The sequence below is a fragment of the Tinamus guttatus genome, unplaced genomic scaffold, assembly GCF_059628265.1.
Source record: "Tinamus guttatus ecotype Peru unplaced genomic scaffold, ASM5962826v1 Tinamus_guttatus_pri_ptg000318l, whole genome shotgun sequence".
Classification (NCBI taxonomy): Eukaryota; Metazoa; Chordata; class Aves; order Tinamiformes; family Tinamidae; genus Tinamus; species Tinamus guttatus.
The window spans coordinates 292973-320319 of record NW_028288852.1 but is presented as its reverse complement, the minus strand read 5'-3'; the positions used below and the strand labels follow the sequence as shown (position 1 = coordinate 320319).

At 42.9% G+C, this 27347-nt stretch overlaps 1 protein-coding gene across 1 annotated transcript in view; it reads left to right on the top strand.

The window, feature by feature from the left end:
* Positions 1-1690: 1690 nt before the first annotated feature.
* Positions 1691-27347, top strand: part of GRIK1 (glutamate ionotropic receptor kainate type subunit 1) — a 159956-nt gene continuing 134299 nt past the window's right edge. The window contains exon 1 of the mRNA XM_088529005.1: positions 1691-1838. Coding sequence (XP_088385131.1) covers positions 1691-1838 — 148 coding nt within the window. The remainder of the gene's footprint in view (positions 1839-27347) is intronic.

Genomic DNA, 27347 nt, shown 5'->3' with positions numbered 1-27347 from the left:
GAGGACCCATATGTTTCTTTATTTTATAGCAAAACAACTTCAGTCCCTCCAGATCTTTAAAACTAGCGATGCAAAATTTCACGGACAAAATACGATCTGTGAGAGCCAAGTCAGGCACCAGGAGCTGATTTCCATTCCCATCCCTGCATCCAAATGTTCAAAGCTGGCCTTCCGATTTCACGATCCGAACTCAGCGTGCTCCTCACAGCAGTGAGCAGTTCACCAGGCTCCCCGCAAAGCTCCTGTCATGCCCGGGGAGCTACGCTGGTGTGAACTGTCACCTCTGTTCCTTGCTCAGTTGCTTGGGGAGCAAGGTGGGTTGCTGGGAGGCAAAAAGACTCTTGTCTTCTAATTCATTCTGCCTGCTTCCCCTCAGGCCTCCAGATATTTGGGGCCATCTCCTTGCCCCCAGAAGGGTGCCATGCACATCCTGGGTCTCTAGGAAGGCTTTCAAACACTCACATAAACCAAAGGAAATTGGTTTATTACAAAGTGCTGGCAGGTTTGAGGAAAATCTTCCCTCACAGCAAAGGGACACCTCCAGCCATCACGCAAAGATCAGCAGGGTCCTGGGAAAAGTGCGAAGCCCACGTGCAGTAGAGTGGGGTGCTGAGGTCCCTTCCCTGACGGGGGCAGGGGCTGCAACCCTGCCCTGGCCTCTGCCCCTGCTGTGCCCCCCATCTCTGCCCCCCATCCTGCCCTGCCATGCACTTTCCCTGTATCCACCTGTATTCCCCCTAAGTCTTTGCCCTAGTTCCTGCACTGGCAGCAATCCTTTCATTTGTTTCTGTCCTGGTCCCTGTTCCAGTCTCTGCACTTGTCCCTGCACGAGCCCCTGCACTTGCCCTTGTCCTAGGCTCTGTCTGGATCCCTTCCCCAATCCATACGCTTGTCCCTGGCCCTGTTCATGCACTTGTCTTTGCCCCCGTTCGTGCAGCCCTCCCATCCCAAGCACTTGCCTCTATCCCAGTCCTGTCCCAGTCCCTGCACTTGTCCCTGCCCCACTCTCTGTCCTGTTCCCTTCTCCAGTCCATACACTTGCCCCTGTCCCTGCATCTGCATGAGTTCCCGAACTTGTCCCTCCCCAGTCTCTTTCCCCATCCCTTCCCCTGTCTGTACACTTGTCCTTGTCCCAGCGCCTGCACTTGTCCTTGTCCCAGTCTCTGCCCAGATCCCTTCCGCAGTCCATGCACTTGTCCCTGCCCCTGTCCCTGCACCTGCATGAGTCCCTGCACTTGTCCTTGTCCCAGTCTCTATCCCCATCCCTTCCCCCGTCCCCACACTTGCCCCTGCCTTGTCCCCGTCCCCGTCCCCGTCCCCTGCGCAGCCCATCACCGCACGTGCCCCGGCGGCAGCGCCGGCCACAGCGGGGCGCGGGCGCTCGCGGCCGCCGGAGCCCCCGCGCGCGCGCAGCGCGTGCGCGGCCCCGCGCGCGCCCCCCGTCCCGCCTCGTCCCCCCGCAGCGGCGGCGGTGGCGGCCGCCCCGCCCGGGGCCGCCCCGCGGGAGGAGCCGCCGCGCCCCGGCCCCGGCGGCCCCGGCGGCGGCGGCGGCGGCGGCGGCAGCGCGGGCGCCGCGCGCGGAGCCCCCGCGCCATGGGCGGGCGGCGCGGAGCGGCCGCGTCGCGCAGGCGGCCCCGCCGCGGGTAGCGGCCCGCGCCCGGCCCCCGCGGAGCCGCGCCATGAAGTGAGGATGGCGAGAGCCCTGCGAGCGCCCGGCCCGGCCGCGGCCACCGGCCCCGGCGGCCCCGGCGGCCCCGGCGGCGGCGGGGGGCTGCTCCTCGTGCTGCTCTGCGCCGCGGCCGGCCTGCCCCGGAGCGGCCAGCAAGTGCTGCGCATCGGTGAGTGCCCCGCGCCGCTCCGCTCCGCTCCGCTCCGCGGGGACCGGGGGGCGGCGGGGACGCGGGTCCCGGCCAGCCCCGAGCCGTCCAGGGCGCCGGGGAGCTCCTGGGGCGGCCCGGTGCCCTCTGCAGCTCCCTCCGGAACCTGCTGTGCGCGGGGGGCTGCTCGCAGGGGGTCCGCGGACGTGGGGTCCGGGAAAATAAAAAGGGGATTTTTTTTTTTCCTTTTTCACCCCCCTTTTTAATAGAAAACTCCGCACCATGGAAACGGGGCTGAGTTCACAGGAAGCCTCTCTCCCGACAGTGGGTTTCTTGTGCCAGTCAAGTGAGACAGTGAATACAAAGTATTAAGAAAGAGTTAGGGGGTTAGGGGAAACTGTGGGAGAGAGGCAGGCGGCATCCGGCGCGCTGCTGCTTCCCTGCCTGCTGGTGCAGCTCGAGAAATGCTCCATTCCTGGGCAAGTAAAAGATTGATGCTTTTAGACCTGGCCAATATTTATCTCCCCTTATTTTTTTCTCCTGTGAGCGCTCCCTTAAAGATCAACTCTTCCTCTGTTAGCGAGCAGGGGGAAATGATCGTGGGCATGTTTAAACAAATGAAATAGTTCCCTCAAATTTGAGTAAAAGCAAAAATAAGCCGGCGGCACTCGGCGCCTCGCGGGTGAAAGTCTGGAATATGCATGAAACTCCCCGCGCCCTGTGTGCGCTGCTTCGGTTTTCCTCGAGGGCTGCGGGTGAAGTTTGCCGCCCGCTCTGCGCAGCGCTCCCGTGCAGCCGCGCTGTGTCCGTGCGTGCCCCGGAGCCGGCGGCATCGGGGCGTTGGGCTTTCCCGCAGCGACAGGGAAACTCAGGGAAGATGGAAAGAAATGCTCCAATAAGTTCACACGCTGCAGTAGGATGCCTTTGGAAAAGTGTGAGCTTGGAGTGTTACTAGACAGCCTGAATTTGCGTAGCTTTACGGGGAATAGCCTCCAAATAACATAGGTTTAAAGAAAAGGCATGTGCTTGAGTGTAATGCGAGCGTTTGCAGGACCAAACCTTGGCTTTGGAGCCGGCACCAGCACCACCGGGACCCAGGCAGGGCTCGGGGGAGCGCGCGCTTCCCGCTGCCAGCATCCCCGCGCTGCTGCCTGCCCGCCTTTCCCCGGCATCGCTCTGCCTGGCTTGCAGGCTCTCTGCTGCAAGAGCCATGCATCTCCCTAGCGGAGATCTGCTCCTTTGGCGCCCGCGGCGAGGGTACCCTAATACTGATTAGAGTCTGTTACTGCTGATGCAATATAAATCAATAAGTGTGACAAGCTATTCGGCTTTCAGTCACACTAACAAATACACATGCAGAGAAATGCTGCTGCATAGTAAGTGCTCCTCGTGTGCTTTGGGGTTGTAAATGCATAAAATATTAGATGTATTCTCATTGCTATGGTTTTTCTGCCTATAAAGCAATGATGTCGTCAAATATTAATCCTTCACACCCATTAACAGCAGTAAGTTCCTCCGTGGAACCTGTCACTCTCAGAGGTGGCAAACAGAAGTAATGGGAATAAATCCCCAACTCTCTTTGTGATAACAGGATAAAATCATCCTGAAGCATTTCTGGCAGTGAAGAAAATGCTATTAAGTCATCAGATTTTCTTGCTCGTGTTTTAGTTAATTAAGGAAAGGAAGGCACTGCTATACAATGGTGCTATACTTTGCACCTGAATTAATACACTGGTGGCTTAATTGCATTTTCCACTGTTAGGAAGCTTTTGGATTCTTTGGGCTTTGTTGGCTTATAATGTGAATGAATGCATCCTCATGCTGATATTTAATTAGCTGAGAAAGAGCGATAGAAATTCTAGGTATTTCTCAGCATCTAAGTAATGATGAAGTCCTGTTTCTAGCCCTCTAAACGGGAAAATGAGTGACTACAACATGACCAGTTAAAAGTAGCTCATTAGAAATAAAATAATGAATTTTGAGATAAGGCATAGCTTTCAGCTTCAGGTGATATAACTTTAGTGTCTTACTGAATATTTCTTTCACGGTCACTTTAAAACGCTTTTCCTTGATATATGAAGTAGTAGAGCTGTCCAAGGAAATATCATCTTTATCTACATATAACCCACTCAACTGTATTATATAAAGGTATATATAAGGTTCATGACCCTAATATTTTTGATTGAATGCCAAGGAATTTCTAGTTTTTACACAGAGTCAATCTGACCTTCTTATCTCTCTGGTACTGCTTGTATAAAATAAATGAATTCAAATAAGAGAAGGCAGAAGGACAAGCAGGCACTAAGTTATGGAAACAGCCTCCAAAGCGCTAATCTGAAGAGTGGCACAGAGATATTTATTTGTTAAGCTTTCTTATTTCTCGTAGCTTTCTTACTTGCTACTCTATTTCTGTTAGGACATTGTAATTTACACCAAGGGTATAAGTGTATACTTCAGTGCTATCACATGGTAATTTATAAATAGTGTTTATTTAAGCTACGGTCTAGATTAGATTTAAATGATAGCTGAGAAACTACAGAAGTTGTTAACATGTCACTGTAGTTAATTAAAGAAAGAGTATGTGGCAATTTTCAACAATACTCGAAGGAAGTTATACTTGGATGAAACTTGGAATTAATCTCTAAATTTAACAACTTATTAAAATGAGCAAATGCGTAACTTTTAGGTGCACAGAAATTGCGTTAGGTGATGGATGAAACAGATACACCTCAGTTGATACCAGAAGTAGTTTTCAATAATAATTTGCATGTTTTTGTAGTTATATTGATTATTTAAATATAGGTTCATACTCTCACTGATTTATTCTTTACGTATGTGAAATTCACAATGGTTTAATCAACTGTCCTTTCAAAGATGAATTAGTGTCGTAATTTTAGCTGCAGTTGAGAAATATAGCTTAAAACAGACATACACAAGTCAACCTAACCTGAAAAATGTTTTTTTTTTTCCTAATAAACTGGGATTTTCAATATAGATTTAAAAACTTTTTTTTTGTGTATTTCACCAAGTAGGGTATAACTGTGAGGGTTTTCCTGTGTGATATTGCTATTCCCACACCTTGAAAGTGATAAAGACAGAAACTAAGTTTACTGCAAATATACTACTTTTTGTCAACTCTTTTCAATATTGTGTAATGTCGATGTCTTTGAACTCTGCCAGTGTGACATGGCAAGAACTCTGTGTGTGTAGAAAGTCTGTAGTGTGTTTGGACATTTTAAGAAATGCTATTTTTCCCAAATATTTCTTATTATGTATCTGCAAATTACTTTATTTGGGAGCATTGTAGGAAGTGGGATTGGATCTGTTTGGTTCACCAGATTCCAAATGTTTAGTGGTTCATCTCTTCACTATAAAATAATTTGCTTAAAGTTCCTCATTCTACATTTATCAGAAAATTGATTTCCTACAAATATTTCTAAAGAACTGCTTCCACAATGTCTAACCATCTCTCTCCTCAGTGCATTGGCCAGTGCTGCACAAAGTGCAGAGCAATGCATAATTTGCCTCACATGGGTCAGAAATGTTTAGAATACCTATAAAAGACAGATGAAGAGTAGAGCGAGCACATCAGGAGGTCTGTACCTGGCATGGGAAGCTCCATGGTGTTCAGTGGCCTCAATGAGGGCAGTGATCTCAGGGAAAACAGCACAATGTTTGGTGTGCTTATGCTCTAAATTATTAAAATCAAAACTTCATTGGTGATTTCTTTGTGTGCTGGCATTAGGTTAGATGGTGGAGAGAAATTAATTAATTTAGCTCCTACACCATTGTATTTCCAGACTTTTATACCGTGGAGGATGTTTCCTGCACTAGGTTGCTCCTCCTGGGGAATATTAAAAAGCCACGAAGCCAGTGTTCAGCTGATGTAAATGGGTATCCTTTTATTGAACTCAACAGAACTTCGCTGGTTTAAGTTGTCAGAAAAGCTGTTTGGACATACTTAATATATGACAGATATGAAACTTCTGTAATTCCAGCCACTGATCTATCTCCTTATGCCAGAAAGAAAATCAGGTCCCTCCATGTCCTTTTGCCCAGTGGGTTCTCCTGAGCGTTTGTGAAACCCCTTGGAGAGGCTGAGGGATGGTGGTCATTGAGCACACACTTTGAGCCACACAACTGCCCATTACACCCTTGATCCTGGCGTCTCAGCATTGCAGGGTGACCCAGCCCTTGCCAGAGTATTGTTGCTACCAGAGTGAGTTGTGTGAAGTGCTGCTGGAATTTGAAGAAAATGTAGAGGAGAGGTTTGCTTTGCGGAATATTGCAGTCTGCGTCTCTGTGTCCGAATACATCTAGGTTCTAAATATCCTCTTTAGCATCAAATAGATGAGCTGTAAAGACACAGGATAATCTTCAGATAGTCCGTAATGTCATGGTGTGATGATTAAACAACCTCTCAGGGCCGTATCAACTTAAAAGCACTAAGGATAGTTGCTTCGGTGCTGGAAAACTTGCCACAAAACTTGATGGGAAACTATGATGAGACTAGAAAATGAAAACAGTGATGTGAAGCAAGGCTGAATTTGCCTATTTTGAACCAGAGCTAGACAGTGTAGAAAGTCCTGAGGGAGACAAAAAGCATTTAAAAAGTACAGTGTGAAGGTAACATTGCTACTGCATTTCACGTATTGGGAATCATGTGGTTACCCGTAACAAATTTCTTCTAGATATCTCAGTCTAAGTCGAATTAGGAAAATTAATTGGAAAACATGCCTGGGCATTTGTATCTGAGTCGTGATATTTTTTATTTGCTTTTAACTTATGCAAGGTGTATCTTAACATGCCACTTTGCCAAATATGCCCCTTTTCTGCAGTGAGCTCAGTGTGGGCAGGTGAATAGCATATCCTGCTGTGGCTCACCAACGCTTCAAAGGTTTATGTAATGCATGTGCATCAATTCACAGAGTGCCTTGGTAAAATGAAGAACGAAATTCTTCAAACCAGTAAAATTGATGACATTTTGCTAAAAGATCAGACTTTTTCATCAAAGATTTTTTTTGCAAAATGACTGATACTTTGCCTAGTATTTTTTCTATTTGTAATTCATGTGCAGTATAATAATCATTGCAGGAAGAATAACCCTTATAAATAAATATTAAATTCCTTGCATTGCCTTTCATGCTCAATAGCCTATCTGCAGTGTTCAGGTGTAATCAGTTTTTCTAAAATTCTTGCGTCTTTCCCTTAACACCTAATTTCACGTATTCAGAGGGCATTTGCCTCAGCCATCCTTCTTGCTGTAACTATAAGCTGCTCCATATGGCCCTGTCTTCAGCTAACATTTTCTATTCAGTCAGCAAGTACAATCTCACTACTTTTTTTTTTTCATTACAGTCTGTTTTGTATGTCCTGGTCAGTAATAAACCTTAAATCTTTTCCCCCCTCTAAGTATTTTGAACAACTGCCTCTAATCTTCTTTTCTCAGAAAGGCTTGATTTGACCAACTAGACCATAGATTGTACTGAAAAAAAAATCCTATACCAGAACTGATTAGTTTTACTCTACAGCTTTGGATATGTGACCTGGAAGCTGCATTTATCCTTGCTTTTGCTGATTTTTGTTAGATTTTAATTTTTTATAGTAAGTTTATGATTTAGGGAAAGCTTTGCAGTGGAAATGTTATTATCCTTCCCTCTCCCTTTCTTTCGTGAAGGTGATACAGTCCTACCTAGTCCTACAGTCCTACAGTATCCTACCTGAACTATCATAGTTCAGATTTAAAACTCCTGCATCTTCCAAATATGAGTCTCTCTCATTTGAACCAAAGGAATTAAATGTCTGCTATGTCTCTGATGATCTTTTAGGGTGTTTTTTTTTTTTTTAGCTGTGACAGTTCAGGAGGTTCATTATATTCTTCTTCAGAGGTTCGCCCATGCCTAAACACTAAAGGAAAGTGACACAAGCACTGGGAAATGTGGATCAGTAATATGGCAAAACAGTAGGAGCAAGGAGTGAGAAATGATAACAAGGGGTCAGTTTTAAGCTTCTTTTCTTGAATCCTTGCAATTTGGCCATGTATTTGTTTGTTCATTTGGGCTTTCCAATCACAACACCTGGAGTTTAAAAGACAAGCATCATGAATTCTGTTAGTGTTGCAAGTGTTCCCATGTTCTGCCACCAGATCTGCACATGCCAGCTTGGGCTATTTCAAGGAAATTTGTGTTTACAGCACATTGATTCTGGACCAGGGTCAGATCTCCTTCCATATTGCTGAGTGGCATGGAGGTCCTGGTTAAATGCTGAGTAGGTGGAAGTGACAGTCACAGGGCAGGAATACCTCAAGATGTGCCAAGCAGAAACTGTTTTGAATGAGCAAGAGCGTGAAACTTATTGCTCTGCCTAAATATAAAGGAGCAGCAAAACTTCCTACAACCATTATGGCCAAGCAACCCTTCTGCTATAAATGATATAGCAGGTACTGAGACTTTGCTTTTGCTTTCAGACGGAGAAGGGAAGGAACTCTTCCTGAAGTCAGTAACTGCTATGACCTTAAAATCATTGTGATTTTGCATGCCTTTCTTACAGGAAAAAGAAACCTATTTCTTAAAAGAAGCTGAATAAAAACTATTTCCTGCACTATAAGTAATACAGGCTTTTACATTCTAAATGTTTTGAACATTATAAAAAGCAAAAGACACCAGTGTATTATAGATTGAAGTATTTGGTGAAAAAAATACTATTTAAAGAAAACAACATCAGTTAGCTAAAAGAAAAGAAGAAAAATAATGTTTAGAGATATGAGTTAATTCCCTTCCTCCGCTGGGACAAGCAGTGGAGCTCCGTCAGGGTGTTTAGATGGCCCTTGCTGCTGCACATTCCTCTTGAACATCACCTTCTCGCCTCCCCCCCAGGGAGAGATACATCATTAATGGCCTCGATGTGCAAGTCGGGTTCCCAGGTGAGTAATTAGGCCTGCCTAATCTGCTGCTGCTGTTTCTGCAGTTAATGTCAGCAGCCTATATGCCAGCCTAACGTATCATAAGTATTATTTTAACTGCTTTTCTTTTTTTCTTTTTTTTTTTTTTCATGTTATGTTATCTTCTCCTGTCTGAGGACTTTGGCCTCCATGGTCCGTGACAGCACACACTGAAGTCAGTAGGTTTCTAACTGCTTTCTGACCGCAAATAGCAAGAGCAACCCATGTATCTGGGCTTATAGCTATGTCTGTACATGGATAAATGAGAAAATGTTGCTTCTCTAAAAATTTTGCCTTACTTGTATCTTACAATTACTATTATATATACAATAACACTACTGCTATATATTGTAGAACAATTAAACGATGAACAATTCCTATGAATCATGCTATGCTGAGAAAAAGCCGGACCATGTTAATTGGATTTCACTTGATTCTTCAAGACAGTGCTGAAAAAATAAAGCCATACATATCTTATATTCTTGTGTCACATAATTAGAATGGAAATTCATGGAAATTAGTGCTTTTGGGACCTGTTTTGCTATGAAAGGTGATATCGAACTAATTTCCTTACCACCTTGCTTCATGTGGTGTTAACTGTGTTGTATTTCAACAAGAAATGGAATCACTGCTAATAACACTGGGATCTTAAGAAGCACCTCATCAGTGGGGCTCAGAGTACTTCACAGATGGTATAAAATTGTTTCAGTTTTATGGTTGGGGAAAGGAAGGTGCAGACAAGCAAAGTGTTTTGCTGCCAAACTTAGCCTGCCTGCAATGAGTCTAGGTCTCTTGGGGGTCATCGCCCAGACCCTTGCTCCCCAGTTTCACACAGCTTTGACACTTTCTCATGTTTTGTATGCTAGGTGAAGATTTGCATGGATCCCTGGAAACTGAGGTGCTAAGCACCAGTGTGTATCCAGCTGAACAGTTTATAGGTAGGAATGACAGGCAGCGTGTTGCAGTCCGAGCTTGTCCCACCTACTTGGAGCTTGCCCCTGGATGCTGCAGGGCAAAGCAGACGGATGGGAAGGTTTTCCCTGGTGCTGAGGAGTCCTCCGAAGAAGGCGAGCGTGTGCCATCCTCTCCCAGTGTGGGCAGCAGTCAAATATTTGTTGCTGCATCTGTATTTAGCCAGAAAGCCTTCAGGGACCACCACCATCCATGGAGCTTGCAACTCTCCGTACGGCTCAGACTTCCATGGTCATTTCCATGTGGTTTGCCATGTTCTCTGGGCTGACTCTGCCAAGCAGAGTTTCCATTCAGCATGGGAAACCTTAGCAAGGGATAAATACTATTTGGATACAGGAGAATTTCCAACTTTCTTTTTCATTTTGGCACTTGCACAGACTACTCCACTGAGAAGCATGTGGCTCCTGTAGTTATATATGTTTCGAAATGCAGAAACACTTTATGCCCCCAAAAGTTCCACAGGAACTTAAGGAAAAATTTCTTGACAGTGAGGGTGACAGAGTGCTGGAACAGGTTGCCAAGAGAGGTTGTGGAGTCTCCTTCTCTGAAGATCTTCAAAACCCGCTTGGACGCAGTCCTGTGCCACGTGCTCTAGGTGACCCTGCGTGTGCAGGGGGGTTGGACTAGATGACCTCTAGAGGTCCCTTCCAACCTTAAGCATTCTATGGTTTTATGGTTCTATGCCCTTTCTGGAAGCATACTGTGTGCTCGGGCAAGGTGGTTAAGTGTTTCCCTAAGCTATAACTCCTAGCCAAATGCAGTAGCCCTGGTGAACTGGCCTCACCTGTTCCCTTGCATAATGTTTGTTCCAACACCTTGTTTCCCCCTTTTCCTCTCTGCTGCCAAGAAAGGATCAAAGCAGTAGGAAAGAGGCTTTCACAACTTTTGAACCATGTGAAGCAATGTACACAGTACCGTCAAAACTGTTGAAATCTTTATCAAATATTCAGGTGTCCTCATAAAATCTAAAGCTGTTCTAGCTAGGAACTAAATCTAGCTTCAGGACATACGCATCTCAGTGGTTGCAAATCTTTGCCTTTGCTATCTTGGTCTTCTCCCTGCCAAAAGGAGACCTGTAAATTAGAGGCACAGAGATGTGAACATCCAAAGGAAAAAGGAATAAAAAAAAAAACCCTTTTTCTTTGACAGAAATAACCCTTTCTCTGCTAATGTTCAAGAAAAATTCAAATGAAGCCAAATCCATTTTAATCCTCTTTCCTGCAATGCAAACCGTTCTTTCCTAAATGTCTTGGGGGTGCTGTGCCAAAGCAGTCATTTTTATAAAGGCAATGAATGGGAAGCTCAGGCTTGATGGGACGTGAAAAGTAGTTTATGTGAAATAGTTACTTCATTTTTGAGGAAGAGCGCATTAATCTGTATTTCTCTGGAAGGGTCCCAAGAGATTAATCTCAAGACATCGGAGTCCATATCAAGCATAGGGACTTCCCATCAGTAGTCAGCGGAGAGGAGCCCAGGTTGCTGCAGCAACAGGATGACATATGTAAAACTCTATTTGATTATGTCAGTAGCACGGGGGAAGCTGCTTAAAAGTTAGGTCAGGTTTTTCAGTCATGCAATACTTTTCCATAGACTGTCAGTCACTGTCAGGTTGGCCAATGAGTTAAAATGCACAATGAATAACTTCAGCAATCTCATGTGGATAGCAAGCTGGCTCTTCACATAGCAGATATAGTAATAAGCTGCTGGAGAGGAAACTAATAATAAACCACAGAAGAATCCTACTCTGCAATTTGGAGACAAAAAAATAAAAAAACTGCCTTCTAACTAAAATATGTTTCTGCTTTGTTTGTGAATGCTTCTACTCATCTTGAAAGTTGAGTTTTACTCATCTTGAAGACAATCAGGGAAAGCTAGCAAATTCTTTAAAAATCAAGCAGGTGATTTTGATAGTCTATTAAAATACAGGGCATGAGAAGAGCGTGCCAACTGACGTGGGGTCACTGCTGGACTATTTTCCCTTATGATTGTCCCCAGTGTATTTCATCTGATAAACTGTGTTCATGCTAAACAAAATTTTCTTGTTAATAGAATATTATGTCCCCAGCTTAATCATCCATATTTTAAAATTGTAAATGCAAAAGGCTATCATAAAAGAGTGCAGTAAATGAGGTAGAAATTCTGAAGAATAATGTATGTAGTCAGATAGTAAAAGATCAGATTTTGAGGTTGTTTAGTCAAGATTAATTCAGTATTTCCTAACCTCCAAGGTCTCACTTTGAACTCTTACATGTTCAAAGCTTTGGGGATAATTTTCTATCATTGTGCATAAATCAAGTAGAAACCCAGGAATGTTCTCGAGATGGCCACTTGGCACGCAGGGATCACTAGCAGTATGGCAGCTTCATGGTGCCCGGTGGTAACCTATGGAAGTTGCTGATCTCTGTATGGACCAGGCCCTAGAGAAGGGGGAGATAGACTTCTGGTGTCCTTCCACCAGCAGGGCTTTGGTGACGGTAAGCTTGGGAACTGCTCACCCCATTCGGAGGACTCAGAAGGGATGTCCTTTACTGAATAGGACCGTTTGGCTTGTCCTCTCAAAGCTGACTAACTTTATCCCTTCTTCCCATGGCTTTCTTGGTGCATGCCCTCGCTTCCCCACATCCTTGGCCCATTCTCCCCAATCTTAACCTCGTCCTCCTTTGTTCAGCTATATGGTTCTTACTTTTGGCTTGACCCCATCAGACCAAGTTTCTGGTTGCTGCTCAAGTTCTGCCACTTCATCTCTTTCCTGCTAGAGCAGCTGAGGGGATGGCTGTGGAGCAGGGACACTGCTCTGTTGTACTGCACCAGGTGCCGTATCAGGGAAGGGATAAGGCCATTTGGCCTATTCCTTCATCTCTGGGCAACATATACTTCATGCAGATATGGTAGGTATGCCATCTGCCCTGTGATGACAAGCCTCCATGGGGCATGTTTGTGCTTCACAGCATCAGGTTATTAAGTGTTAGCTGCCTGCGCTAATATGTACCGTGTTCTCAGTGAAAACCTGGGTGAACGGCTATCAGAAGGTTTTTAAGCGGGGCTGGAAAGTGCGTTTGTTATTCTCAGGAACAGCTAGAACCTCTTGTATTCAGTCTGGGATGGACATAGCCATCTGAGTTTCAGGTTGGCTGTCTGGTCAGGGGCTAGACACACTGGAGGGACAGTGGCAGGACAGGGCCTGCCGCAGGGCTGACCACTGTGGTTGCTCAAGTCTGCCGTGTCTGAAGACACGTAGAGCAAGTCAGCAGGGACTATTCCCTGCCTGGCATTTTGCATAGAGAGAATGCTGCAATCTTTGCAGCAACACGCCGTTTCCTTCTCTGGCGCGCTGCCTGCCTGGAGTGCCATCTTCAAAGATGGGCATTCGTTATTTCTTGAACAAGTTTCCATTTGCTTGTCCGCTGATGGCCAAGCAGCACAGAAAGGAGAAATGCAAGGTGTCCAGCTTCTCCATCTGGAAATGTTTCTGTGAGTGTCCCTCTAAGGACATTGCACGCTTTCCTTGCGTCCTGTGACAGAGATCTGGGCAGACAGGGAGCTTCCTGCAACGAAGACCTCAGCATTCAGTGCGTGTAATCCAGCATGTGGGGCACTCTGAAAAGAAACTGCATGCTGGTGCCACGTCCCAGCTCGCTGGCGCAGGCAGCGTCCTGTGGAGCAGAATGGGAACAATCAAACACAAAGTTCAGTGCATGCGTGACTAAAGGTTTTGTCCCTGGTCCAAAGGCAGTCCGTGGCTGTAAGGAAGCCAGATTTCATTGCAGTCCAAGGCTGGTTGGTTGCTTGTGTGCAGAGGAACCTTTAAGCTTCCCAGATTTGCCCCTGCTGTTTCTGCATCCCCTCTCCCTAAGCATGAGGTTGTTCAGCTCACCCCAGCCACGCGCTCTGGCACAGCATCTCCTTCTGCAGCCAAGCCCACTGCCACAATTTGGATGTAAAGTGATGTCTTTCTTCTTACTATCTCTGACTCAACAACTCTCACACAAAAAGCTTTTTATTCTTCCAAAGCTGCTTCCTTTTAACTGTGCCAACCCACCCCAAAAAAACTTATCAGTGGGGAGCTGCAGCTGAAGTCTAATACGAGCTGATGCTTTTCCAACTGTAGCTATCTTGAAAATTTTCATTTCACATCCAGATTGTTTACTTATCTGCTAGAAACATATGTTAAGAGAAGTTAAGGCTCTGTTGCCCAAGGTGCATTTTGATACAGGGGGAGAACTGCTTCAGATGTTTCACATTACATCTTCTAGCTTTATCTGGTGCTGTAAATTATAAAGCTGCTCCATTGAACTGAATAAAGATTATATTTCTGAACACCGTTTTCTGAAGAATGCAGATTTTTCTCTTTGAAACGAACAATCTGTCCTGCATCCCAGTGGCTTGATGCGTGCTTTGTTGCCTGAGCATTTCTATTTAATATTAGGGTGTCAGACCATTCCCTGGGGACCGTGTCCTGTCATTGATCCATATACTGACATTAAAAAGCATCTGCAGATGGAGCAAATGTGGGATGTGCCCTGAACAGCAAGTGCTCTGCATAACTGTAATCTTTATACTGTTGTCTTGAAATCAGAACTGTCATGAAGGCAGATCAGCAAGAAACATTTATGTATATAATGTATGTGTGATACACCAAAGTGTTTTCAAAACCTGATTGCCTGCAGGGTGCAAGTGAAATACTCAGGTGCTGCTGTTTGACTTAGATGCCCGCCTCTGTCAGACTGCATTCCTGGCTCCCAGCCTGCTGCTTTCAGCTCTCCCAGCATAGGGAGATCTTGCCCCGGCTTGTTTCATTCTGCAGCGGGGTGCACAAACAGTTCTGCTGCCTCTCTACAAGAACATGGATTTGGTCCCATTCCCTTTTACAAACTCTGCCCCACATATGCCCACATGCCCGCAAAAGCCAGGCATTGTAGCTGACCCAAATTCTGCTTGCTCACAATTGCAAAATCTCTATCTGGTGTGGATGGTTAAAGATAACAGAGAAGTTAATCCAACGTGGGCAGAACACCAGCAGCAGGGTTTCCCGTGGTCTGTGCTGCACATCGCACTGGGAGAGCTGGAGGGGGAGACATGGTGGCAGGGGATCTCCTGTCCCCCACAGTGGCAGCTGCGCTCCCCTTCCTTCAGGAGCAGCAATTCAATAGCATCCCCTTTTACAGAGAAAGCCCCGGTAGCCAGCACGCCTTGCCTATGTGTCCGGGTGGGTAGGTCTAAGTCTTGCAATTCCTTAACAGACAGAGCCACTCACTGACATTCAGAATATGCTTCAGCCTTCCTGAGAGCATTGAAATTAGCACAAAATCAGAGAAAGAAATAGCAAGTGATTTCTACTAATTAGATCACTATATGCTTTATGCCCTCTGGGTTTTTGCTCTAAATGGGAGTGTTTCTCTGTGTAAGCAGATTACTTCTTCAGTGTTAATCAGGGTGTTTCATAGTCTATTTTATACAAGCAAAAGTTAGTCCAGTTTTCTGTAATGTGTTAAAATGCATTCACAGCACAATTATGGCAAAGGGTAGCCAGGAAAAGGATAATTGTTCTTTACAAACGTTACATATACTTCACATAACAACTATTGTCTTAAGATCACTTACGTACTAATTTATTTCTAGAAGTCAGTAAGCAAGAGGGCAGTGAGATCCTTCTCCATCACAGACAGATCAAGACTGTTTTCTTGATTACATGTTGTTGCACAAAGGTCACATGTAAGACAAGAAAAACTTTAGAAATAAATACTTATTGGTTATGAAACTGCTCCCAGAAACACCGTCACCTAAAAGCTGGCTTACTCTAAGACGTGGACCATTTCAGAAGTGTTCTGTCCATGCCCTTTATATTGGAATTGCCCGTTTTTAGCATCTTCTAACTAGAATATTGAGGAACCATTTTTCTGTCATGGTTTTCAGCTGATGCTGCAAGGGCTGCAGTTTGTTTAGTGGCAGACTGAGCTGTTCTGCTCTTTTGGTTAAACTGTGCCTCTGCATAGAAAGATATATATACATATCTATAAAATAATAAGTTATATAACAAAGTTTGTGTGGAAGATGCAGAAGAGCCTTTGCTAGGAAACTCCAGTTAATGCTAGAATTCCTTGCTTTTCTATTTGTAATTGCGATTTTTACAATGACAGGAGTGTTTTTATTACAACGCTTAGGATGATGCAATGTTACGGTATTCTATAATGGAGTAATATGAATGTACAATTCAACCAGCAAAGTCTCTTCATTGGTTGTTTGACCTATCATCCCAAATGAAGAGAAAAAATCTGAATGGAAAGTAGTCATGGCTCATGCCAAATTGTCATTTTTGATATCTTGTTATCACTGATGAATTAATCCATATTGCATAATTAACAAACATCAAAGAAGCATTTTGAAAAGAATATTCAACATATCCAGTTGCTCATTTTAAAATATTCATATCCACAACTTTATGCCTTCATTACTCCTGTAAGTCAAAACACACAGGCAGGATAAAAAAGATGACTGTCAGCCACTCTTCTAATTTAACCTCTTGAAACCAATTAAGAAGTTGATTCATAGGAAGTAGAGTAATGCTGACAAGCTCCTCAGAATATATCATACTTAAAATTGCTTCTTACTCCTGGCAGGGCCCAGCCAAAGGAAGCAGACGCAGCCCTTTTCGAAGGCTCAGAACCTGCTCCTTCTTCCACAGTAGTCAATTTGTCATAAATTTCATGGAGAACAAGTAAAGCCCAGTGAGTGTACATACAGCTTCTCCACGAAGTTTGATTTGACGTTAGCCTTAAACTGCCTAGTGTCAGCATATATAACTGCAAAATATCTTTGAAAACAAATTCCTCAGCTATTTCTATGAGTTCTCACAGAAGATCTGGGCGAAAACAGGGTACAAAACCAGACCTTGTGATTCTCTGCCCTTTGTTTTGAGTGAGAGACCACTTGTCCTCAGGAAAAAAAAAGGGGGGGGAGGGGGACCTAAAAGCTGTTTTAGTTCTCTGCCTCCTCAAGTCAATGAAACTATGCCCGTTTATACTGTTTTGGTTCTGGCAAATATATTATTCTGGCAGAAGAGAGCAGCTGGACAAGTTGCAGAGGTTCACCCAAATTGCACATGAAGGTTCTAGATTTCATTAGTATAAGGAAATTGATGGTTAAAAGCCTCCCTCTTCTTGCCTTTTTGCCTTTTGTGAAGATTTCCTACTTTTGTGAAGATTTCCGTCTGTGCCCTGCATGTCCTCACCAAAGCAGAGGCGTAGAAAGAATGCCAGAATTCATGGGTTTATGGCCAGGCCAGCTGTTGTCAGGTGTAAGTTGTTGCAGATACCAATGGTGCTGTAAACAGGGTTGAATAACAAGAGACCTGGAATGTTTCCTAGCCACAGTTTCTAGAAATAGCATTATTATTTACATGCGATCGCATGGCTAGATCTAGCATAGCAAACACTAAAAGTACAAACCTCTATTTATGTAGAAGAATGTCTTGTCAGAAAAGAATCTTCCCTTGTTTTGTGCAGCTTAGCACGGAGCCTTTGATTCACTGCACAAATATATCAAATAAGGTCAAGTATGATACAATTCTGGTGACATGCTGAATTCATGGTAGGGCTAATATTGTTACAGTCCTGTTGTGACGGACATAAACCTGTCACATTTCAATAGGGTGATTTGTGAAAGATACAGTAGAATCAATAGGGATAAAAAATACGCAGTGCAATAACTCCATCTTACCGTAATTTTGCTTGTATTATACTGAGTAGCCTGATTAAAAAGGTCGTGTTTAAGTGTAATCTGGAAAAAGCATTTATAAAAATGAGTGTCAGAGAGAAGGAATCCAGACTGATGAACTTTCTGGGTAAGCCATGCAGTAATGTATCATCTAGCCTCCCTGGGGGACATGGAGCCCTGTGGCCCTCAGCGAGCTCTCTACGTGAACAGGGGCACCAGGCAACCCTCACCATTTCTGAAACCTACTTGTGACTGGAGAATGGCAGGCAGCCTGGCACATTTGTACTTTTTGAGAGCTAAAGGGAAGTAAAAAAGACGCTGATTGGTGTGCTACAAAGTCAAAAATATCCTCTGTATTCACGCAGAAGATCTTACAGGGGTCTCTGGGACCCTGTGCCTCTGCCTGAACATTTAAGCTGAAAAGACATTGTTCTTTCACTCCTAGGGCTTGTAGGAATAGTGTGTTTTATATTTTATGATTAATTTGCTTCTGAAGTACTTTATGACATATTTCATAGACTCTGCAGTATGTTACTCGGAAAAAAAGACAAATAATGAAGATATGAAAATGTTCCAACTTAGTTATGGTGTATTCATTCTTTAAAATTTCCAACATTTCCAACTTTCCATAAGTCCAGAGGTGTACTTTGGGCAAGGTCTGGTATGAATTTGAGCTCCCTGACCAAAAAGAGCCTCCTTGACTTGTATCATCCAAGCGTCTCCTCAGTTTAGTTTGTTTATACTGTATATTAAAAAATAACATGCAACCACATGCAACTCCCTTTTGCTGGTTAATGGTGCTGCATTTATTCTGAGATACATTGCTGTGGACATTGCAAGCTTTAAAAAGAAAATAAAATGAGAAAGGAAAGGAAGGGGAAGATAGAATGGTCCAAGAAACAAATAAATTGCTGAGGAGCCGAGCTGATGAATTCTAGTTCCCTGGGGACTTGTGCTCTGGTCATCTCCATCTGACGGTCTTAACTTCAGCTCAGCCTCTTGTCCCATCTTGAGATCCTCCCTGGAGCAACCCCTTTAGCTCAGTTCTTTCCCCAGAATCCTTCAGCACCTACTTCCTCATATGCCCAAATTAAAAGCTGCCAAGAGGCATATTCACTATTCCATGTATTCACTAGCCAGCTGTCAGGCCCAACCCATACATAACTGGAGCTTAACCCTGGATGAGACCTCTTGCTACATTCCTCAGGTTGATTTTTACAAAATTTGTAGCCATCACGTGACTCTGAGACCTCTATCCTCAGCTTGGCTAATGTTGGCCAGTGGTTTAATTTTTGGAGTTAACAGGACTAGGACAGATGAGCAGACAACATGATTTTGTAAACCTTTTATCCTTAGAAAATCTATCTGGAAGAGGGACCTAAATTTTTTTGCCATAAGAAATCAGATGTGTCTCTTACCACAAAACTAGATTATATCTGAGATGATAGCCAAAACACAGGGTTCCCCCATTCTACACTCTGTGAAGAAGTATAATCAAAATCAAATTGTAGCTGCACTTGCAGTGAAGCTTGTGCTTTTGTGAGAGATTGGATTGGGGGAGATTTGTGTTCCTCGTGAGGCAGGAGAGTTAAGATGTTTTGCTCATCCCATTTGAGCCATACAGCATCTTTCCTTCCTCTCTAGCCTGAGAGACAGTGCAATCAGGACATGGGCACACATCAAAGGGAAAAGCTTTGATAGCAATTTGGGGAACATCAGGCCCATCAGTGTTGCTCAGCTTTTTCTTCATTACAGGGAAAGATATTTCAAGAAATCAAGCAGCATGGGAAGTTCAGAAGTGCACTGATGTTTATTATTCAAAAAGTGTGATCTGCATCCTTCACACATTTCAGAATTTATTCCTCTCCGTTATGCTGCAGATGATAAGTAAAGCACAAAATCAAAGAGAGAATTTTTCATCTCACCATAAAAGCCCTCTACAATGCAGAATATTCACAGCTAGCTTCATAAACAGACATGTTTGTATCAGAAGAAAGAAAAATAAAGCCCTCTCAAAGATCGTGGAAAGCAACCAAGGGTGCTGGCGTGCTCTTGCAGGTGAGGCAGTGAAGAGGAGCTGGAACTCCCGTGCTCTTTTCTGGGCGATTCAGACTGCCACAAGGTGCAGAGGGGCACAAGGACCTTAGCAAAGCAAGTGGCACATTTGCACAGTGGCACCTGTATGTGTTGATGCAGTTTAGATGCATGGTCCAGCTAGGATGGCAACAGCAACAGCAACAGCAGCACCATAGCAATGCCGTAGTTGGACCGCTGTCTTTTTCTGCGAGTTCCAGGTAGGCTGTGATTACCCAGTTCCTGTTGACCACCTTTTTCCAGTGTGTGTTCCTCTCCCTGCCCTTGCAGCCCTGCAAAGCAGAGGTGGAGACCTGAAGCTGGCTCCTGAAGCTAGCAGGCTTGCCTTGCAAAGATGATCGTTTTAAGAGATTCAGCAATTGGAGCTGTGCTAGAGGAGCTCTTTACTGCAGTCCTGCTATCTCCTGTCATCATGTGCTCAAGCACCAGTACACAAGAAGGATAAAGAAAAGGAAATGGAATGAAAAAATCTGAGATAAGAGCGACTTGGCAGGTTGATGGTAATCTTAAGTATGTGGAAATGTGTTTATGCACGTTTCCTATTTAAACTGAAGTACTTTTCAGTGCGCAGCATGCTTAACTGATTACAGAATGGAGGATTTATTGTGAAAAACACCACGAAATTCCCAAATACACTTTGCTGTGCCTCGTATATTGCGCTGTGCCCCAGACTTCAAAAAACATGGCACTGGGAACTCAGAAATCTACCAAATTGCCTGAACGTGTTTATAAAACTATTGAGACAGTATTTCACAGGATGGCATCTGCAGCTAATGGGGAATAAGGCATTTACTCATTTTTTCTTTCATTAGGATTGCCTTTGTATTAAGACTTGAAGTACAGTATTTCTGCCAGAATAAGAAAAATATGACCAAAGGGTAAGGAAGGTAAGGAGTTTCTTGTCTTTGCAAGTCTTAAAAATTCAAATAAGTGGCAGTGACAAAACAATGACAGCTCTGACTGCTGCTGACAGTCTGTTACTTTTACAGTCACCTTCTAAGCTTCATTGCTTATCATCAGATAGCACAGTTGGCCCCAACGGAAAAGACAGGTTGCTGCAGATGACAGGATCTTTACAGCAGGCAATCATGATGGCATTAGTGTTTATCCACTGCAGTAAGTGTATAAATCACAGTGAATGGGCTTCCCCTTGGAGTCAGGATCTGTTGTTTTATTCTTGCCCAGGCACAAGTGCTTATCTGTCAAATTGTGAAATTGCCGGGCGTGCTCCATGGCACAGTCCAGTGAGCAGTTAATGTCCACAGATCATGAAACCCATATTAGAATTCCACTCGAAGATCCAGATGTTCAGTAAAATCTACTTTGTGGGTCTGGAAGGGAGCTCTCCCCACTCTCTGCGAGTTAGGGATGTTTTGCAGTGTCTCAGTGTAACTGAATGGAGAGTTTTTAACAGGCATCATTCTTCTTTCAGGGTCTCTTGGTGGGAGACCGAGGGAATAAATGTATTATGGAGGAAGGGCTGTGCACTGTCCCAGATTCACATATGAAATTCACTGTTGTCAGCAGTGTGGAAACAGGAGGATAGTTTTATATAGCTAAAAGCCGATACACTATTACAGCTCAACAGACAGACCGTTCACTGCTGTGAAACAGTAATGCTCATCTTTCTTTCTTTCTTTCGTTCTTTCATTCTTTCTTTCGTTCTTCTTTTCGTTCTTTCTTCTTTTCGTTCTTTCTTCTTCCTTCTGCTTCAGAAAGTGGTACCTAAATCAAAGGAATTACGATGTAAGCACATTCTGGAGTTTTTTATATTTTTTTCATTCCAATATCCAGTGTCTGAAACTGTCCAATTTTACAGGTTTAAAAGGAGGCAATAAGAAACACTGTAAAGTAGAATTATGGAAAAATATAGGTCAAGGAAGTTCTTTTACAGTTTTGTACTCTCTGGTGTTTAACTTATTTCTAGCATCCTTGAGTTCTATCTATCTTAGAATACTTTTGTTCTTGTCTAATGCAATTGTAGCTGTTCTCATTCTCCACATAAATGCCTCTTATTTCCTTGGATCCTCCTGAACTTTTAGTTCTCAATATTGTCGTTGTACCAACATTTTTGCTGGGTTAATTATTCTTGTTTTCCAACAGCATTTTCGTTTACCTAGTTGCAAAATTTTTGCTTTCCTGTTTCGCTGAGTATCTGCTTCTATCCACACACATGAAAAGGATAAACAGGAGGGGATAATCTCCTGTCTGTATCCCTCTTGTTATTTTCAATGTCTGCATTACATTTTCTTTGCTCAGTTCCATCTGTTAGCTGTTCCTTCCCCAAAGGCACAGCCTGAGCTGTGAATCTTTATTCCCCCTTAGTATTAACAGTCAAATCCAAATTTTAGTTGCAACTAGACAATGTGCTGTTAAGGAAAAAGGAAAGAAAGCTAAGAAAAAGGACGGCAATTACTTTACCTTCTGGAGGTGTCCTACTGGGAAACTTCGGTTGTTTGACAAAAGTTCCCAAGGTTAAATAATAGCAGCAGAAATTTCAGGGCTTGGAGCAGGGGTCTGTGTTTTTGTGTTTGCTCCTTCTCTTTGCCATTGCTAAATTCAGAAAAGGCAGAATAAGAGCAGCATCTTCTGATCTCCCCCAGAAAGCATCTGATTCCTTTATACATGGGACTGCCCTACAGAGGTGAGCTTCATCTTCTAAAACCCTGCTGTGGTGTTGTATTTTCTCTAGCATGATGCTCTGAAATCACCTAAACATGCATTTTATAGCACTTCTCCCTTTGCCTCTTGGGGGACTTCCTTGTAAAGAGCAATGCCTAACTTTTCTCCTATAAAAAGCCAGTGATGTTAGCCTATAGTGAAACACATACAGAGAATTATCCGCTTGTTCGCAGGTACGGATATAAAGAAAATGGTAATTTCTGTATGTGAATTGCATCATCAGGTAAAACATCAAGCTTTCAGTCCTACATAAATTCAGCTTTTCTGGAAGTGGACTGTATCCCCTGATAGACACGTGTTTCCTTGAGATCAACCACCCATATTTTATTCAAAGCCTTATTTTTTTTTTTCCTGGAATTATCTCTCTTTTCCTATTCCATTGAAAAACTTTGGTAATAGTTTGGCCATACATCAGACAGAAATGTCAGGGTCTTGCCAGCTCTTTTTGTAAACAGATAATGCCCTGTATTTTACACAAGGACAAAATAAGCACCCATATAGAACAGTCACAGGGATATGCTCTCTGTTCTTGTCCAGAAAGCTAGGTTATTTCCCAGTGGCCATGTTCAGGTTCTGAAGTAAAACACGCAGTAAGCTAAGTCATCCTGTGGGGTTTTAAGTGGAGACATGACTTACTGAACCAAGAATAAAAATGCAAGGTTTCCTTAAGTTCAAGACCTGTGTGTGTGAACGATTCAAAGGCATGCATGAGCAATCACAAAGAGCTAAGTCTGTTCTTATATTTGAAAAGATGAAAGCTGTCTCAGGAATTGAGAGAGCAAAAGTTGTGCCCTTGGCATCTTAACACTTGTCGTCTAATTTTAGTACTACAAAAAAAAAAAGCCCTACTTATTTAAGTCCACATACAGAGGAATCCCTGTCCTCTACCCCCATTTGTTCTATATATCTCATCCCTATTGAAATGGGCTTCTGTTTGTGGGAGCAGCTGTCATCATCTTTTTTTTTTTTTTTTTTTTTTTTGTAAAACATATTGTTTGTTGCCTTATAAACCAGGGAGCTCTTGTGCCTGGCATGGTATAACCAAGTGCTCATATTTTCAGATGGGATTTACAAAATTGCTTCAGTTGAGCTTGATGGTACCAAGTGTTCCTCAGGCTTCAATGGTTAACACCCAGCACTTTTCACATTGCTGTCTGCTAGTTTTCTGTCCTCAATACCTCAGTAGATATAAAATAAGACTGTCCTGGAAAAGGCAGATTTTTTTTCTGGGTATGTGTTGCTTGAAAGGAAGGGAAGGATGAAGGGAAGGAGGTATTTACAGTTGTCCATGACTAACTAGGTGCTTGAAAATGTGTAAGAGGTCTTCGCTGCCTGTCGAGTCCCATCGGTGTATGCAGCAGTACTGTATTTCCTTCCCATGCAGGAATTCAAGCAACTGCGGTATTGATGAGAATACACTTTTGTTAAGAAAAGAAGAGCAATTCTTTTAATATATAAAGTTTTAGAAATCCATTTCAGGAAGAGCTAATTAGGTTTGGGGTTTTGGGGTTAATAGCAGGAAGGAAGTACTCATATTGAAGGACTCCTGAGATCATGATAATAGATTATGAGCCTACTCCCAAAGGACAGCCATCCCTGCAGAGATACAGAGTCTTTTTAAAATGTACTATGCAGCTACGACGAACCTGCCAATACTATTTCTTTCTTTTGTTAAAAAAGAAAAAGAAGTAGTCATAGTTAGGCACCTGGAGCTGACTAAGTAGTATTTCCTTTCTCTACAGAATGAGAATTACACATTTCACTAAAATGCAACTGTGAGGAATACAAAAACACTGGAAAAATTAATTACTCTATTTCCATAAAAATAGGCCAAGATTGCTTGAACCAAAATCTCTTTCAGCTTTTCTCTTTCCTGAAAATCCAGCTTTTTAAAATCAGAAATTGCTGAAAAATATGTGATATTTGATAATACTTAGTATTTATAATATACATTAACATGTACCCCCAGAAGGCTTGTAAGGGCATACTACTTGGATTTACAAGACTGCTGTACAGACAGACATAGTCGGCCCATGCCATAGGGACTGTAAAGGAATTGCTGCAGAACATAGACCAGGATAAGGTGCTGCACTGAGGGGACACTAGTATGGCTGCACAGTTTGCCTTGCTTTTCTTCACTCATCTTGCAATGCTGAGGGAGATGTCTAATATCTGCCCAGACAGACCCTGCACAGCGTGTCTGCTGGGCAAGGTACTACACAAATACATATCTCCCAAGGAACTATAAATCAGATGTGAAGTGCAATGCAAACCAATTAGAAAAGAGCAGTATCTTATCAAATTAATTTTATATACATTTACTAGTATGAAAATTGCAATTCACTACAAACAGAGAGGCTCACTGTCCCTAAATAGCTGTTGTATTTTTTGATAGGGGAAACTTTGTGAAGTTGTTTAATTTGCTTGTATTAAATGGAAATAACCTCTACTGGCTGAGTCAAACAGTTCAGTCTGTATGCAGAATAGCTACATCTTCCTATTGTTTCCACGATGAACATCTTGAGGACAGACCTCAAGAGAGCCTGTTTGGGCCTGAGAATCCAAACATTTTAATGCCAAGATGTCAATTGTTCTTGTGTCTTCAGAAGTGTTTGGGCATGAGGCTCTCACTGCCTTAGCAGGTTGGGCTGTGAGTCCCCAGAGCAACACAGATGGCCCCACTATAGAGGTTGCAGCATTTGTGATGGACAAATTCTCCTCTCTTTTCAAGAAATGCAGTTTCATTAGTGCTAGGAGAGCATTTGGTCATGCTTCTGAAGTGTATTTTCCGGTTTAGCTCCATCCAAACATGTTGCAGCATGCATACCCCAACACTTCTCCATGATACAAGCAAAGTGTGGGAACACTGGGGACAAGCAGGAGATTCACTTCAAAAGTATACACATGATCTGAGCTAAAATAATATATACATGCCCCCTGAGAAGCTTTTTACCCAACACATAACATGAGCTGCAGCACTTTTGCTACTGAATAAACTACGTACTATATGCACTACGTACCATATAACTCCAGAAGAACAAGCTGTAGGTTTGAGTCCTTCAGATTTTCACTTCATATGGGATTTGTCATTCAAATGCTTTTGTGCCAAGCATTTTATTTGGCATCTGTCCTTTGGTAGTCCAACAAACCCCATTTGTGCCAATGACAAAACAAAAATACTGTCAAGTGACATTTCAAAACACAACGTTTATTGGGAGCATGGACAAATGTTTATAGGAGAGCACACATCATGAGAGTCATCCTAACAGCTGGTCCTGCTGCGGAAAATGTGCGACTGTAAAGTGTGGACACTGACAGAAGTGAGGCAAGGAGAGTCCAAGGAAGTGTGAAAAATTGCAAACTTACTGTGATAAAGTTTGATAAGGAAACTAGCAATTGAAAAAGCACATATTCTTTCAGGAGGGTCATGCTGTACATAGTGAAAAAATATATCTAGAGACACAAGAAAAGGATCCTCAGGAGATTGGAGGCTAATTTAATAGATAAGATTTAGATTTTGTTCAGGTTTTGCTGTTATAATGAGAACTGGTAACAATAAACTGCAATTTCTTAGAAATTTCTGCCCAATCTGGTAGGAGGTAAATGAATACCAAAGAGAAAGAAGATACACTTTTTAATTTAATAATTTTATATCCCTTGAGTTAAATATAATACTGTATGGTAGAGGAACAATGAACCAGAGACCAGACTCTGAATCTGAAATAACTCTTCTTTATTTAAAATAAATATAATAGATTTATAATAATGAGATTTATCATAAGTGAGTCTAAAGACACAGCCAGGTGCAGCTTAGCTTCAGAACTAGTGTGAAGTCTAATTCTTAAGTTTTACCTCTGGCAGTAGTATTTGTGGCTGTGGATGTGTCAGGAAACTAAGATACTGTAGGCCAGAGTATATAACCCTGTAGACGACCCTGAAGATACTGAACTTGCTCTTTGAACTTATTTAGATAAGTCAAATATATGGGATTGAAGTATCCAGGCCACCATACAGCTTTAAATGAATTTTCTCCTAAGTTGCTTCTTTAGGGGGCAATCAGTGGAACAGGAAGTACGAACCATTGTGCCAGGCCTTGTACCTGCCACCAGCCTTAGAGTTTCCATTGGTGCTCAAATTCAGGGGTTTATAAAGGAATTCTCTTTTGTCCTTTTCTTCTCATCACAGTGTGAGATGCTGTTTTGGTCACTTTATGCCTTTCTGTATTTCCTAAGATATCTTCAGAGTTGACTGGGAACTCTAAACTATTAAAAATGTTAGTATCAGGGCAGCTTTTCTTGAGATGGCAGGTTCTTTTTTTTTACTGTCGCAGGAAGCCTATTTTAAGTGACATTTCCTAATATGTCTTTTCATCCTCCTTGGCTATTTGCTTTAGTTTAGCCATAGGGCAACGGTTTATCCAGAATTTTTATTCATATATACAAGATTAAACCCTTATTTATGGATTTCAATCTTGTGAGTTATAAAGGTCTTTCATTCTTTTTCCTGCCAGTTTTGTTTTATTTTGTGGTGGAATGCACATGATGGAAAAAAAGATTTGTGTGAGACGTTAGCCATTCAGGTTTGGAAAGAAGTGCAAGAGTTGTTTGGCGTACAGGCAAGGTCGCTATCGGGAAAATATGAACAAGGTGAGAAACTTCGGACACACCACCAGTGCATTGGGAATGTTCAAATACAATTCCCCCCAAAAAGTGTCTATTTAGAAAACAACAAAATCCTCTTTAATAATAAATAAACAAATAAAATATTTAGTGAGGCTATGGAGATTATACTCCTTGCCTCTTCTAATAAGATAAAATTTAAAAATTCACTATAGTGCAGAATAGGCATTTAAATGCTCATTCACTGCTGAAATCATGGTTAAGTCATAAGTTTGTTGAACAGCTTCCATTGGAAGGGCTCCCAGGTTAAGTGGGAACTTGAGGCAGTCTTACCAAGGAATAAAAAAGGAAAGTAAATGAAGTTCTTAAGGACTCCCTCAGTAGTGCTGAGCAGTAATGGGTAACAGAAATACTAAGTAGTGGATTAAGGTCTCCCAGCAGTTCTTCCACGTCCCCTGGTGGCCGATTTAGGAGGGTGAAACATTTCTCTGTGTGTCCCAAGCTGCAAAA